Below are 16195 nucleotides of genomic sequence, written 5' to 3'. Positions count from 1 at the left end.
TTTAACATGATACATTTTTATATATAAGCAAGTATGCAATGGGGGAATATGAGACTGTTGGATGCTGACCTGCAATTCAGCTATTTTTCTGTTGTGGTATATTAATATTTAAATATTCAATACATATTTTCAAGTCAGATCCTGACGGACATTCATATTTGATTTTTATTCACTTCTCGCTCTGGTACAGTCTCACTGATTTCAATTTCAACTTCCCGAATAAGAAGCAAGTCGCACTCAGCAAGGACTTAGGATCTCGCCCTTGGAATCGGACTCACCTTTTTGCTACACCCGCTCATGAAGCATAATCACGTTTCCTGATTTTTGTTTCAGAAACTACCCAGTTTTGGGCCTTACCTGGAACAACGCAAAAAGATAATAGCTGAGAACAAGATTAAACTGAAGGAACAGAGCATGGCTGCTGTGCTTCCCGAGAAAAAGCATTTCATTCCGAAGAAGCCCATTCCAGCAATCAAGGTAACAAAAATACATGCTTACGCATAAGAAATGATCAGCCATCAGGCAGTTGACATGCACAGTCATTTCTAGCAGTTTGAGTTGGTTATTACTGCTTTTAAGCTTGTTAGAGGGCATCAAAGACAACTATTTATGCAGACTTTCTAGCTTTTAACCAAAATCGATGGGAAATGATTTGTGATGTACATGTACAGATATTTCCCTAATGTCATTTTTCAAAATGAAGATATTCAGGCAATGGAATGGTAATTGTAGAACAAGGCATGGGTAATGCCTTGAAGAACGAAGTAGAACTGTTAACAATTTCTTTCAGTTTGGATGCTGCAGCATGAGCTCAGTTTTGCATGATACCTTTTGATTACTTGCGATGTGCTAAATACCTCAATCTCTTATGTAGGATCAATGGAAAAGGTTGGTGTTCGGTACATATGAAAGCTGTGTCATAGGTTTTCAGACTGAACTTTTAAAGCTGGAGAATGTTTGTCTAAGCAGCTGATCCACCGTCTACAATGAGTAAATGTCAAGGTGAAAATAAAACCTGTGACCCCATCTACCGCATAATCCATACACTGGAGCTTTTCCCTTCCCTTAGGTAGCCAATAAATGTCAATAAAATGAAACGTCAGAAGCTAATTATTCTAGGCGTTCACTTTAGACCTTACTTAAACTTCATGTCTGAATAGGAAAAAGAAGCAGGCAAAAATATTTTTTTTTTAAAATCAGGATTCTCATGTAGGCCCTTTTATAAAGCAGTGTGAAAATTGTATCTGTTGAGCTTGTTGACTGTCTTCCTCATATATGTGAGAATATCAGATATCTACAGATAGGTAACCTTCACTGTATGATCAGACCTGTAAAGAATTCTTGCAAAAATAAGGCCAAACATACAATACAATATGAGCAGTGACTCAAAATAACACATAATTCCCAAGGGAATTTTGCAGTTTACCAACACATGCGGTATTCCAAGCTAACTGGTAGAACTGCAAAACGAGCCAAGGGGAAATTTTGAGTCATCTTCCTGTTTAAATTAAATAGTTTGCCACTTCTGTAGACCTCTCTCAGGTTTTTGGACTGCTTATTTTGGTTTATGTCACGCTATTGAAAATCGCTCCCCTCCTCTTGTGCTGAGGCTCCCTTCGTTATGTATGCAAAAAGTTCCAAAGAACAGCACTCTACTCTTTTTTCCCCCACTATGATGAGCATTTTCAAAGCCTAGTTGACCTCAGAGGTTTTATGGTTCTGTTCTCTTTGCAGGGAGAGTATTGATGTAGGGAAAAAGAGAAAGAAGAAGCAACAGCCAATAACTGCATTTTCAATGAGATAACTTGCTTCTGAAAACAGCAGAAAACCAAAAAACTGATACCATCCAAAAGCAAATAAACTGAATGAAGGAAAAAGTTTAGCAAGAGGGAAAAACAGACACAAAGACTTCAAAAAAAACCTAAATAAAAAGTTGAGGTCAATAATTTATCAAGCCTAACTCCAAGTACAAAAGCAAAAAAGAACCAAGTAGTAGGAGATAGATTAAAAAGCAGAAAAGGAGCCCTACTGCAGGGAAGAGGAAAATGAATTCCCCAAGACAAAAACTTTTGTTTATGAAGACGTTGAATACTTTTGTGTGGTGTCTGCGAGGAGCTTCTCAGCCGGAGAAATCAGGTTAGCATTTTTCTCACACCTTCATTTAACCGAGTCTGAAAAAGACTGAAGCAATTAGAAGAAGGTAGGAACCACCAAAGCTGATTCGTGACAGTCTTTCAGTCTGACCATCTCTTTAGAAGGGAATGTTTTAACTATAATGATAAAAACAGCAACGAGAGATGCCCACTAAGAAATAGGAAAATACCTGGGTTTTGCTTGAAGTAGGGAACTTGCCACTACAAAGGGAGGTTTTTAGTAAAGTTTGTTATTAGTAGATCCATTTATTATTATATTGTGGAGAAAATCTGCCAGGAAGATTCAGAATATTCATTAAGGAAGCTGAGTGAAGCTTAATGAAAAAAGGTGACTTATCTGATACCCTTCCCTGCTCAGGAATTCTCCACGGAGAGAGGCAGAGGAGCTCAGACTTGAGTGATTTATTTGTAACTGTCCAAGAAGTATTCACATTTAGAATTACAAATCCCAGGCCGTCTCCAAGCGGTTCTGTCTTGGCTGAGGCTGACCCTCTAGACAGAGGAGAGAATACGTTCTGTTAGTTCAGACTAGGATATCAGGGGGTGGAAACGGTCAGCTCTTTTAGCTAGTCCCAGCCTAACTCCAGTTCTCTGGAGCAGTGAGGAGGTCTGCTTGAAAGCTGGTCGGACCTGAGAGATAGCTGTCCTCGAATGAGCTATGACCCCTGCTTTGGCCGGTTGTATTTTTGGAGGGTTGCTGCAAATTTCCTGATGCCTGCCCAGAACTCCCTCATCTGTCTAATCGGCTGTTGGGTTGGTGATATGTAAATTCCAACATTTGTTTAAATTCCACATGCTGCCAAAATGCCTTTTTTTATAGTTTTAAAAACCCTCTGTCATTATCCAGAATCTAATTTAATTTTTGGATGGCTTTTCCCGTGGCTTTTCTCTTTATTTTCTCTATTTTTCAATATTAATTGAAACTGCATACTTTGATATTCAGCAGGGCTGTTTCTTCTTTTCTCACTTGTCTATAATATCAGAATTTCTGCCGTATGTGGATATGTGCCCTGGATCTTTTCTTTTCAGTTGCATTTTTGTGCAGCTCCCACACATGTATTTGCCTACCTCACGTTACCTCCTCATTACTTTAATTTCTTTCCTTATACATTCCTGTGTTTTCTTCCCTAATAATTTAGTTCTTTGTCCTTCAGGGCCTACACCATAATATTCGGTCACCATTTATCTGCTTATTTTATTTCTTCCTTTTTTACTCTACAAGTCGTGCTGTAGAGATTGCCTTCTTTGGTAGCTTAAACACTCTGGCATAGCTCTGTTTGTCGTCTTAGCCAGGGCATGACACGTTGTTCCACCTGTTGGAAAAATATCCATAGAGATCCTCAAGCTTAAATTCCTTGTGCTTGAACTATTTTTCACCCTTGTGTGTACAGATATGTTTACACGGTCTTTCGCGCATACCTATGTGCAAGTCTTTTTATGCTGATGCCGTAAGCATCCAGCTGGAAGCCAGCACCTTGGGAGGCATCTAGCCACATTTAGTCCAGTGCTGCGCTTAATCTATAAAATCCTCTTGAGAGGGAGGTATATTGATCTAGGCACAGCACTGTTATGCTGTAACGGTGTACCATTTGGATCCTTCCTGGCATGTGTCTGGGTGGTTCAACATGAGTAGTTTTAGCTTGTGCTTGCCTGCCTGGAAAAGACCATATTGTAATCTTCATCATAAACGTGGAGCTGTTGCATATTTCAGGTGGAACTATGCATGTGTCTCCCATAATTTATGGGACTCTAAGTCTGCTTCTCCCAAGTATTTGCTCCAACATGAATCACAGCAATAATCTCTCCTGCAGTAGCCCATAATGATCCTTCCTCTGTCACAGTACCTCAGAGAATATTCTCATTACATGTGACAGTTTAAGCAAATTTAAGTTAGTCTTCAAATATGGGGAGAAATCCTAGAGTCCAAACCTCCCCTTGCCCTCCCTGCTCTGACTGTAGAAGGACTGTCTCAAGTGGTTCTGAAATAGAATAGAAAAATAGAATAGAATAGAATAGAATAGAATAGAATAGAATAGAATAGAATAGAATATTGCAGTTGGAAGGGACCTACAATCGTCTATCTAGTCCAACTGCCTGAACAATTCAGGGCAGACCCAAAGTTAAAGCGTGTTATTAAGGGCATTGTCCAAATGCCTCTTAAACACTGACAGGCTTGGGGCATCGACCGCCTCTCTAGGAAGCCTGTTCCAGTGTTTGACCACCCTCTGGGTAAAGAAATGTTTCCTAATGTCAAGTCTGAACCTCCCCTGGCGCAGCTTTGAACCATTCCCACACGTCCTATCACTGGATACCAGGGAGAAGGGATCAGCACCTCCCTCCCCACTTCCCCTCCTCAGGAATCTGTACAGAGCGATGGAGTCGCCCCTCAGCCTCCTTTTCTCCAAACCAGACAAACCCAGACTCATTAGCTGCTCCTCAGAGGACATTCCTTCCAGGCCTTTCACCAGCTTTGTTGCCCTCCTCTGGACGCATTCAAGGACCTTAACATCCTTCTTAAACTGTGGGGCCCCGAACCGCACACAGTACTCAAGGTGCGGCCGCACCAAGGCTGAATACAGCGGGATAATCCCCTCTCTTGACCGGCTGGTTATGCTGTGTTTGATGCACCCCAGGCTGCGGTTTGCCCTCTCGGCTGCCAGGGCACACCGCGGACTCATATTGAGCCTGCTGCCGACCAGCACCCCCGGATCCCTTTCTGCAGGGCTGCTCTCCAGCCACTCCTCTCCCAATTTATACTTGTGCCCGGCGTTACTCCGTCCTAGGTGCAGAATCGGCATTTGGACTTGTTAAATTTCATCCCATTAATCATTGCCCAACGCTCCAATCTATCTAGATCCCTCGGCAAGGCTGCCATCACGCTAGCAGCCCGTAAGAGGAAGGACACCGTGCTGCTGTATGTAAAACTGGAGTGACTGTGTATTCCAGATCATGGCTGACTAGTATAACAACAGCATTACGGTAGTTACGGTGCTATTTTCTATCCTAACATCTTGCTAGTTTGCTTGTCTCTTGTCAGGACAGCACATCAAGCAGAAGTTTTCTCTTGCAGCTTTCTTTTCTCTAGAACGCATCTGTTGGCAAGTGTAGTGAAAGTTACTCATTTTAATATGCTGTCAAACTGCCTTTTTTCACCGTGAGAGTACCTGTTCATCTAGTTTTATAAAGTACCCAATACCTTGGGTTGTCTTTAATTTAAACTAAAATCTGTATCAACTCTATAGTCTTCTGGTTCAAATCTTTTCCTGAAACACGCACAAGTATATTAAACAGCCTCATATCTAAATCAGAAAATTGAGACACTTTGCTCCGTTAATATTTTGCCTTTTCTGAACTTCGATCATTGTATTCCAGCTCTTTATTTTTTCTTTGGGTAGCCAACTTGCAATCCCACTTCATGGCTACTTAATTTCAGAACTCTGTTGTGTCAGAGGCCTGTGTCAGAGGCCTATTGAAACATAAAATTTACCAGTTTATTTTCTTTTATTTATTGCCTCACAGCCTTCATAGAGAATTGTGATAGATTCATGAGGCATAATTTTCATTACTGAAGCCATATTGAATTATGTAGTAAAGGTTCATTTGAGTTATTTTGAAAGCCCCTCTTTAGCTAGTACTGCAACTGTTTTACTTCCTTCGCTGAAACAAGGCGTAGAGGTCCCTAAATCCCAGAGCACATTTAATAACCTTTTAAACTACTGGCAAAGCATCTGTAATCTTCCAATGTAAAGTTAGTTTTAATGAGATTACATATTTTTGTTAGGCACTTTACTGTAAATTGGCCTTAGTTGTGCACCCTCAGATTCTGGTGACTTTTTCGTCTTTAATTCATAATTTTTTTTCCTAACATTTCTTCTTTTCATCTCTCTCTCTGACAGTACCTCACCTTTATTACGGAAAAAGAACAGGTGGAAGGCAGGTATCTCCCTAATGGCGATAAACACTGGTACAGAGAGTCATTTACTTTCTTTGCAACGTTTCATCCCCTTTCCGTGCTCCCTCTGTATCCTAGTGAGGGCACTTCTGCACAGCCCCTTGTTCTTTCACAGCCTCTTGAACCCTGAGAACTGCCCAAACACCCCGTAAAGAATAATGAACAGGTAGAGTACTTGGGATCAAGCGCACAACTTTGCTGTATAAACGTCAGATGCTTTGTTAGGAGTTTTTTATATTACTTGGTGGTGAATCAACTTCAGCATTTGTATCATGGTCAATGATCCCTCGGAGATCTGAAGACTGAGGTTGAGGCCTGTCCTCAGGACGGACTGCTATTCACAGCAGGCAGATCTCTGCTTCTGGTGATCTAAAGATTACCCTGCTTTCCTTACCTGCTGTTGCTGTCAGCTTCAAGTGCACAAAGTTCCTAGTCAGTGAACCTTTCTCCTGAACACGGTGTGACACGCAAAGTGTTTTATGGTGACTCAACAAGTGCAGTAAGAGGACAAGCGCGTGTGTTCCCTTTGAGCTTGCTATAAGAGATGCAGTACCTGCACTGTGCGTGGCTTTCTAACGATCTAATGAGAGGCCTGTGATGTTCCATCACCTCTGGAGCACAGTGTGGTCTTTTACAGCGTGGTCTGCATGAAGATGGACACAGCAGGTCTACAAGGAGCCATACCTGCACCATGAATTGTATTTACAAATACAGGTTTACTGATATGATGGCTAATGAAAAGCTAATCACCATAAAATGTCTGATATATTAACATTAAAAATGCAGCTATAGTAATAAAAATAGCATTGTAAAAATAATATCCTACTGAACAGATCTGCTCCTTGTGTATACTGAAAACCACATCTGCCTCGCTTAGTGACAAAATGAATTTTTTTTCTGTACTCATTAGTAACATAAAACTAATGGATTCCGCTCTGATTCTCTCCATAGCAACTGAATTCCCTGCCAGTTCCAGTTGCAGGACTAAATTCCTCTCCCAGTTCGTTCAGTACAGTTTTGTTGAGAAGAGGGGGACAGCACAGCAGTAATCAAAAGGAAGCACTCTAGGTCCCTGAGATTGCAAAGGTGTAACTTAGGACCAAATTTAACTTCCAGCTTTTTTTTTTTTTTTTTTTTTTTTAAATTGCTGCTGGTAATGCATAAGTGAGAGAGAACACAGCTTGACTTTCAGAACCTGGCTTCTGTTTGCAGGTCTGGCAGTTGGCAAAAAAAAAACATTACACTGTAAACAGTGCAAATTTGATCCGGAGGCCATTGAGATATACCAAGTGTGGAATCCCATAGTGCCATTTTAGACAGTTGCTTTTTGGAGTGAAACTGCACTTTAAACAGTGAAAGCTGATTATTTCTTGCTGCACTGTTTATTTTGTTCCCGATGTTTATGATTTGATGGAAACAAGAAGCTCTGAGATAGCTTGAGACGCTGTAAAAGAGTGCACCTGCAAAACATCTTTTAAGTACCATTGCTTTTTTAGTCAATAAAGTCTTGAAACTTTGCAAATGAATAAAGATACAGTTTTTGCTTGAGAGAAAGAAGTGATTAGAAGACAACGCCCAGGAGTGTAAGTGAGCAGTAAATCATTGAGACAGTCTTTTGAAATCACTTTCAAGCCTCTAAAATGCCGTCATCCTCCCTATTTGGGATTCTAAGTCCCCAAAAGCGTATTTTGTGAGCTGTGACAAGTGAGACTTGGTTACAAATTCAGAAACAATGCCATATGCATTGGTTTTGTTACTCCCTTTGCAAGTTTGTAGCTGGAAAAATCTATTTTGACCATGTTCTTCTGAGCAACCATTTCCTGAGCTATCTAATGCTATCCTAAACCTTGGACTGTCTCCCTCCTGTCCCCCAGCTGCTTCTCTGGAAGGCCATTAACCACCTCACTCCTTTCCCATTTAAAAAGCCTTTTCTAATTTCCAGCTTTAAATTTATTCATGGCTGGCTTATAATCATGTGTTCTTGTGCCAACATTGTCATTTAACTTAAATATCTCTTTTCCCTCCCTGATGTATATAGAGAGAGACATCATATTCCTGCTCTGCCTTCATCCTCCTAGGCTAAACATCTTGTTAGGCTCTTTTTGTCTTCTCTTGTAAGCAAGGCCCTCCATCCCATGATTATTTGAGTAGTCCATCTCTGCAACCTGCCTGAGCTTTGTGGGTTTTGTTATCATCCAAATGATATTTAAAGAATACAAATGTGAATCCAGAACCTCCCTGAGAGAATTGTTAATTACCTATGCTGTTTGAACGGCTGCTTTTGTCAGATTAAAAAGCCCTTCGCTATCAGGAATCTCCCCACGTTGATACTTTTACAACATGAGCAGGCAGTGGAAAGCTAATTCCTTGTATGTCGTACAGGTTTTACATCGTCTCTTCAAGTTCTTCAGTACGCAGACCAGTCCTTGCAGACGACACGTGCATTTGTGACATACAGTGGAATGTTTGGGGGCTATATACACAAAAGAGAGGCCTACAGGGTACTTAGTATTGCTGGGGGGAGTAGATCACACACAGACACATGTATTTTGAAACCTCTAGCAGGCATGATACATGAGACTTGAAACAAGCTGGAGCTGAATTCTACAACTACAATTTTTCAGTTGATGGAGAAGACTGCAGAAACCTGAGAGCTGTAGCAACCTGAAAACTGCTCAGCAATTCCCAGTAAATCCATGAACTTTTCTGAGACATGGAAATGAAAATACAGGGGCGTGAGCAGTTCCTAAGAGATCACATTTGATTGAGTTAGTTACTGTAGCTCATCAGAACAGTAAAGGGCTGTGTGTTCAAGTCTAGTCCTTTGCAATACCAAAGTAAAAAGTATTAGCTGAAACACTTTCATAGTAATTGACCTTTTACAGTGGTTTAAGCAAACAGATTTTACTTCAAATTTGCAGTGAATTTGGACCATGCACATAATCAGCTTGCACACCTCTATTGATGAGTGCTAACTCATTACGCTGTGATAACTTGCTCACTTACAGTCATCTGTCCGCAGTCATCACGCTGCCTTTAGCAATGTGCCATAGCTGTTTTATGCTGGAAGAGCATTAATGTTCTCTACATGTCGCTGAGAAGAACTGGAAGGCTTTTAGCATTGAATGAATGCAACCAAGGTATTTCACATGTCAGCAACCTAGGGGGTTGGCAGAGAGAAGACATTTGAGTGGTTTTGGAATGAGAAAACAGTACAATTTCCCTGTCCTTCTTCCTGGGCTTAGGATGTGGTTGAATTTCCTACCTCAACAGTCATTAAGAGCACCTTCATAGATCCTACCACTGCATCCAGCGAACAAGGAAATTTGTCCCATTGCATAAAGATACTATTGTAATTTAAGTGCTGAAGGCCAGGTAGGCCTCCAAGTTAAAACTTCACTGCGATGAACGGGTGCCATTCATTCAGGAAGTACAGCTGCTGTTGCAAGTTCTCAGCAGACTCAGGAAGACAAGGTTGGACCCATTTTTGCATTTAATTAATGTAGCAGAGCTTTCCTTTAGAGCTAACATTGATAAAGCCATATTACCCTATTGCTCTGATGTGGCATAGGAATAATTAGGGATGCTTAGTTCGTTTGAAAGTAAGGCTGCCCAAAATAAGATATGCAATGAAAATTTAAGTTACTGTAATCCAGTTCTTCTGCAAAGAGAATTGAAAACAATAGGTAGAGCATTGTATGCGATTATAAATTATGCAGGTTAAATATAGCATACTACTACACACTTAAAATGGTTGCTAATCATTTCAGAAATTTTTTTTTTGACTGATAGGAATAAGGTAAGTATTGCTTCTTCAAAAAATATTGAGAAACAGAATACCAAAAGAAATCCTTATCATGTTTCTTGGTGATGCAAGACCAAAGATAAACACTTTGAAGCTTATAATTCCGGGCAGACATGTCTGTGTCTCGTATTTGGCTTGATCTTGAGCATTTTTCAATTGACTTGGATCAAATTCCATAATCAAAATCATAATGACTTCTTGGTTTATTACAGTAGAATGACTTTGAAGCCAGTTCTGCTCTCCTATGACTCAGTGAGATTTCTCTAATACTTAACAGTTATACCCCTTTTTAAAGCAAAAGTAAAATGTACTGTTGCATCACATAACCTTCATTTACTGAGCCCAGCTTTATATTCTCAATGTAGAACCTTGCACATAAAAATCGAGCTTGTTTTGCAACACGGGAACCGTTGTGGAAGCACGCTTAGTAAACTCGCAAAATATCCAGGCAACCAATACAGTGCCACAGAATGAATCTTTTAAAATGCAGTCATGTTCATCATCTCTGCTATGCTTCCACAAGTTAAACTAAATTAACTGAGGGATAGCTGTAGTCCGAAGGACCTGGGACTTGTTCCCACCTCTACCATCGACTCAGTGAAGCTGAACTGTGCGGTTTCCCTTGATGTACAGTGGAAATGGTTTGCATCAGGTAGGTCCCCGACAACTTCTTTTAGAGGGCGTGTCTTCCCCTTGTGGTATGTACCCGTACGCTGTCCCGCCATGCCCCTTTACTTTTGCAGCACAGATGTGCAAGGTTGATGCCACAGATTCCTCCCTGTGAGGTTAACAGAACTGAATCAAGACTTGCAGGATTAGACCCACAGCTTACTTCTGTACAATATTTGCAATAAACTGATGATCATGTCATTTGCGCATCTTACTAAAGAGAGAAAAGCAGTTATTGTTCTGTCAGTTTATTTGATCGTGCCCCTTTCTTTTCTCGCTGTGAGTTCTTAAATCTGTGCTAATGAGAAATGACCAGGGATGATCTGATTGTTTGTAGCATGTCACTCCCGTTTTGTGCTCCACTTTGTTCCTTGAAGTTTCACACAATAATGGCAAAAGAATAGCACATTCAAAATCAAGTACTAAATGTGTAACCTATTTGTAGAACGTGTTTGTATCCAAATATATACTTCTAGTGCTGCCTACATTCAGAATGTGCCTACATTCTTTGTATTTTACAGGAGGTACGAAGGTCAGCAACTTGGAAATTTATAAGAAAAACCCTAAACATCATCACAATGCATGGCCAAATCTTCCATATTAAAGTACTAGAGAGTGCTCCTGCGCAGCTATAGAAACTGCTTAGGTATCCTCTAAATGAGTCGATAACTTTTTTTTTTTTCCCCCTAGGATGTAATTGGAAAAGCACTGCAGTATATTGGAACATATGGTGAGCTCTGCAACACAGAGCAAGTTGTGGCTCTGATTGACGAGGAAATGTGTATCAACTGTGGCAAATGTTACATGACCTGTAATGATTCTGGCTACCAGGTAAGAGCACAGCTGTAATTAGCCGAAAGGCACGATGAGTTATCTTTCTGCTGCTGGGAAGAAAGAATCCACCTTCTGTTAATGAGCAGGTGGTAAAAACAGATGTCTAAAATACCGGATTCGAACCCCAGCGTGCTCCCAGGCTGTGCCGCGCAAGCCCTGCCTGAGCTGTTGGCGCGGCGGTGAGAACACCGCCCAGCACGGCTTCTTCTGGAGGGCTGTGCAGAGCGTACCGCACCTCGCTGGCTCGCTCTAGGTCACTCTCCCAGTCCCTCCCTAACTGCAAGGGGGAAGTGGGATTCTTTTTAAGAGGAAGAAAACGAAGGAGACCCAAGTCGGATGGCAGTAAATGTAGGTCTTTGATGGTTTTCAAGTACATGAGGGAGAAAGGGAAGAATGCATCTCTTCCCGCCAAGGCGGTGCGGGGAGACAAGAGCCGTTCTTATTGCCAAATGCTTTTTAAGAAACCTAGTCCTTGTTCCATCAGCGTAACTGAACTTGAACTAAGTCAGGTTTCAGGCAGGTGGGTTTTTGTTTTGATCTTGATTGAGGTACAAATCCTTTCTCCAGGATAGCTGCCAGGGTTTAGAGCAGCAGGTTGAAGTTTGCAGAAATCATTGTGACCAGAAAATAGCACAATTTTGAGCTGGGGCTGCTGTTTGCAGCAAAGTATTTCTCTGATTTCTGCCCAGTACGGTAACAGAAGTTGTAGGAAATGTATCAGCATTTCTACGTGCCATTCCTTGCCACGTCCGCTGGAGCTGATGGACTGGTCTGCAGTAAAAAGGGCAGTACAGGAGAACTCATGTTCTTTTAGAAAACCAAAATACGGTCTAGCATAACCTCCATGGAATCCAATATGCAGTAAGCAATAATTTCTACGTCAATTTTTCCATTCATCCCAGTCCGAGAATAGTTTGTCAGAAACAAATACTTTAACTGAGCACCAAGTTTCCTCTGAACGCTATGACCCTTTGTTTGTCCTTAATTCGGTCTAATCATTAGTAGGTCTGATGCATTTGACTACATACAAAGAAAGAACTCTTCCCATTTAAAATCAACTCCTGCAATTAAAACAAGTGTGTCAGAGCAAAGGTAGACAAGTTTTTGCCACTGATATGAGAAAATTAATGCTGCATTTATACCAGATTGGATTGCTACAGTAGCCTTTTAACTGTCTAAATTTCTTCTTGACACTGCAATCTTCACCTCTTCTCCTTCCGTCAGATTTCCCAGTGAAGGGGAGGATATAGCCCATGGAGAGCAAAAGACTGTGTTTATATTTAGTAAAACTTTCTTTTCTATAACTGGAAAAAAAAATAGCACCAAAAGAACCAAAGTTTAAAACTCCAGGAGGTTTTCTAAGCAGAAAAAAAATGTGTTTTCCTTAATTAATTAAGGAAATTGAAAAGAAATTGCAAAGAATTGCAAAGAAATTCTCAATTGCAAAGAAATCAACACACACCCCCCTTCAAAATAGCATCTGCTTTATGCTTCTCTTTGTTTCAAAAATATCCACGCTGTTCTACAGAGCTATCACCTTGTGTGCCTCCAACAGAAAAGCCTTCGGTAATTTAAAGTTAGCACTGTAGTCCTGCCTTCCTCTCCCCCTTTGAAGTCCCTTTCAAGATGTGCATTGTTGTCAGGGAGCGAGGAAGGAGTCCGTCTTAAAAACTCACAAACCGAAGCCCTCTTTGTGCTCAAGCTAAACTAAAACTTGGAGAGTCGGGGCGGTTAGTACCTACTTCATGCCCTCGCTGGTTGCTACAGCAACGTCTGTGCTTTCCTGGTAGCGAAACCCCAAATGCCGCAAATCTGCCTTTGGAGCCAACCTGCAGCACCAGCTCGTACCTCCCATCTCCTCCCGGTCCCCCCCAGTTGCTGACGGTGGTTAGGGAGATTTGCCGCTTGTTTGCAGAGAAGCGAGAGTGCAGCTTTCAGGCCTGATTTTTCCTTCCTAAAACTCTTCAAAGTAGATATTCAGTGGGTTTTCCTTTTTTTTTTTCATTTTTTACTTTTCTAGGCTTGCTTCTTAGAAATTGAAGCTTTTGCGGTTGTGTGATGCTCTTGTTTTTGCTTTTAATTGCCAATTCCATTATACCAGGAGCTTATTTCATTGAGACTGCAACCGTTATTTCACATTCAAATACACTTATCGCCCTAATTGGTAATGAGGATTCACTGCATGGAAACGTGAGGACTAAAGCAAGCTCTGCCTGCCCAAAACCCAGATATCCCTTTCGAAGGTTTGCAAAGGAAAATAATCACAGGAGGCACAGCGTGCTGTGTTTGTCTCTACTATTTATTAAATTAGATTCCTTCTGCTGTGCTGAAAATAAAAGTCAGAAGAACACATTGTGGCCAGCGTTGTGCTGAAGCCGTACAGGCACGGTCTGGTGTCTCCTCAGAACCAATAACCCTGGCAAATTGCTGTCTGTCGAAATATTTCCTTCACGTGAAGGGGAAATATCCCTCTGGGAGTTTAAACGTCACGGGCCAAACTCCTCCTTTTGTAACCAGCCCTTGTGACCCGCGAGCTTTCGCCGAGGTATAATTTGGCCCGTGTTTCTAATCTCAAAGTGTCGGGAGGGGGGGGGTTGTTTTGTTCCCTGCCAGTTGAACAGTTGCTATAGCTGCAGTGCAGAATCACACCAAGATGTCTCCAAGTGCTGTAGCGCAGGAAATGCAGGCACTAAAATGGGAGCAATTTTGACCTTTTCCACGAGTGACATCAATAATGTTTATTCCTGTTCGCAGGCTATCCAGTTTGATCCCGAAACCCACCTGCCCACGGTTACTGACAGCTGTACAGGCTGCACCCTGTGTCTCAGCGTCTGCCCTGTTATCGACTGCATCCGCATGGTTTCCAGGACAACACCCTACGAACCAAAGCGCGGGCTGCCCTTAGCCGTGAACCCCGTGTGTTGAGGTGATCAGTCCGACAGCTAACGTGAACTTTACACTTGTTTGATGCAATTGATTTGCTTTCTAATTAGTCCTTGAAAATCTACTCTTATAAAAAAATGTAATATTGATAGCCGTTACAAGGAACACTGTGTTTTCCAATTATTATTTGTACAACAATTAAGTTTTGAAATTACAGAAAGGCAGCAATTAGTCAGTCGTGGCTGTCAGTTGTCCGCTATTTTGAAGCGTAACTTTCTCCTTACACTTCATGCCGCAATTTCAAAATTTCTCTATAGACTCTTTAATCTCTACGTATTTTCTGGCTGTAAATATAATTAAGAAAGCATTTTTAATGAACTACAAATCAATGTACAAGCTAACTGTTTTCAAGGAGGCATTTTGTAATTAAACATTGCATTTAGTTTTAAAAGAGTTTCTTAGAAGATGTAATTAACTACACGGCATTCAAACAAAGCGATGTGGCTTCTATTTTTCTATGGGAAGAAATGAAAGGGAGTTTAAAATAGGATTTAAGAACTGGATTAATCACTTTCAACTACTACAGCATATGGTAGCGTATTGTTATAATCCTTTCTAATTCTTTCTCACACTAGTCACTTTATAGAATAAATTTGCTGTGCGCTGACACATGCTGGACTCTTCAGATTTGTGTGTTGCAGGTAGCGTGACCGTTACTTCCCCCCCCCCTCCCCGTGAACACTCGTAACATCTCTCTAAAAACGGTTAAACCGGCTTATTATGAAGCCCAGGTTGCATTTCAGGATTCTGAGATGTGACAACATTTTTTGCTCCAAGCTCATCCTCTAAATAACTTTTTAATTGTGCCAATTAACGTTCCAGAATGTACACGTTACAGGTCAGAGATCTGATTACGTGCAAATGGAATACACGCCCTGCAGACTGCGTTTGCCAAACACAGACACATAGGGCAGACTGGCAAGGTGATTTCCCCCAGTGCCAATTCTTCATACTTATTGGTTATGTACGGTTATAATAGTTTCACAACCAAAAAGAAATATAGATTTGTCTGTCTTGCTAAACAATATCTCAGTTTTAATCCATTTTTCATTCGCAGTAGGAACTTTCTAATATGAACGTATTGCTGTCTGCTTTACTCCACTTCAGAATATAAAGCCCTTAGTTTCATAATAACAATAAATGATCTATCAATTCCATTTCTTATACCCTATATTGTGATCAGCAAAAGCTCTGATTAAAAATATTCCCTGACTTTTGTTTCTTGATTTGTGAATTCACAAATTATCATTTGTGAATGATAAATAAATGCTGAAACCAACTTGCGTTTGTTTGTGGTGGGTTTTTTTCATTTACAAACAACAGATTTTTCTTGTAGAGGCTTGTCAGGTGGTGTTTCATGATCTCTAAGATTCACTCCAGGAATCATTAATGAGTTAATTCATGTGTACATTATTCCATTAATTGCCTACAGTGCAGAATGTAGCATGCTCTTTGCCCCTCTCCGGCACCTCTTTGTCTGCCGTTGACTTGTCTTCCTTTTGCATCCCTTCCCCACAGGCACACACTCGCGTGCGCACATATGTACTCCCTGTGTCACTCTAACGTTTTGAAGTGTCATTTCAGTCCGTATCCTCGCTCCACCAACACTGTCTTGCTGACACGTTGGGCTTGCTTGATGAGATCCCTTGGCAGGCTCAAGCCCAGTGTCTCCACTAATAGCTTTCTCTTCATACGTTAATTTTTCTCTTCATGGTTGTGGATTTGTCGCGCTCAGATGAAAACAGGAACAGGTAGTCGTACTGCTTAGAAAATATTTGCCTGAAACTTCTTTAAAGCTCTTGGTCTTCTGGTAGTTTCTCATCTTACGTGAGCTGTAGA

General features: G+C 41.0%; 1 protein-coding gene across 4 annotated transcripts in view; it reads left to right on the top strand.

Moving 5' to 3' along the window:
• Positions 1-15635, top strand: part of DPYD (dihydropyrimidine dehydrogenase) — a 377405-nt gene extending 361770 nt beyond the window's left edge. For all 4 annotated transcript variants that reach the window (XM_076337802.1, XM_076337800.1, XM_076337801.1 and 1 more), the window contains 3 exons: positions 334-477; positions 11270-11410; positions 14168-15635. In XM_076337802.1, coding sequence (XP_076193917.1) covers positions 334-477; positions 11270-11410; positions 14168-14338 — 456 coding nt within the window. In that variant the 3' untranslated portion in view covers positions 14339-15635. The remainder of the gene's footprint in view (positions 1-333; positions 478-11269; positions 11411-14167) is intronic.
• The last annotated feature ends 560 nt before the right edge of the window (positions 15636-16195 follow it).

This window comes from Aptenodytes patagonicus, chromosome 5, assembly GCF_965638725.1.
Source record: "Aptenodytes patagonicus chromosome 5, bAptPat1.pri.cur, whole genome shotgun sequence".
NCBI lineage: Eukaryota > Metazoa > Chordata > Aves > Sphenisciformes > Spheniscidae > Aptenodytes > Aptenodytes patagonicus.
This window is presented reverse-complemented; position numbering and strand designations above follow the sequence as displayed.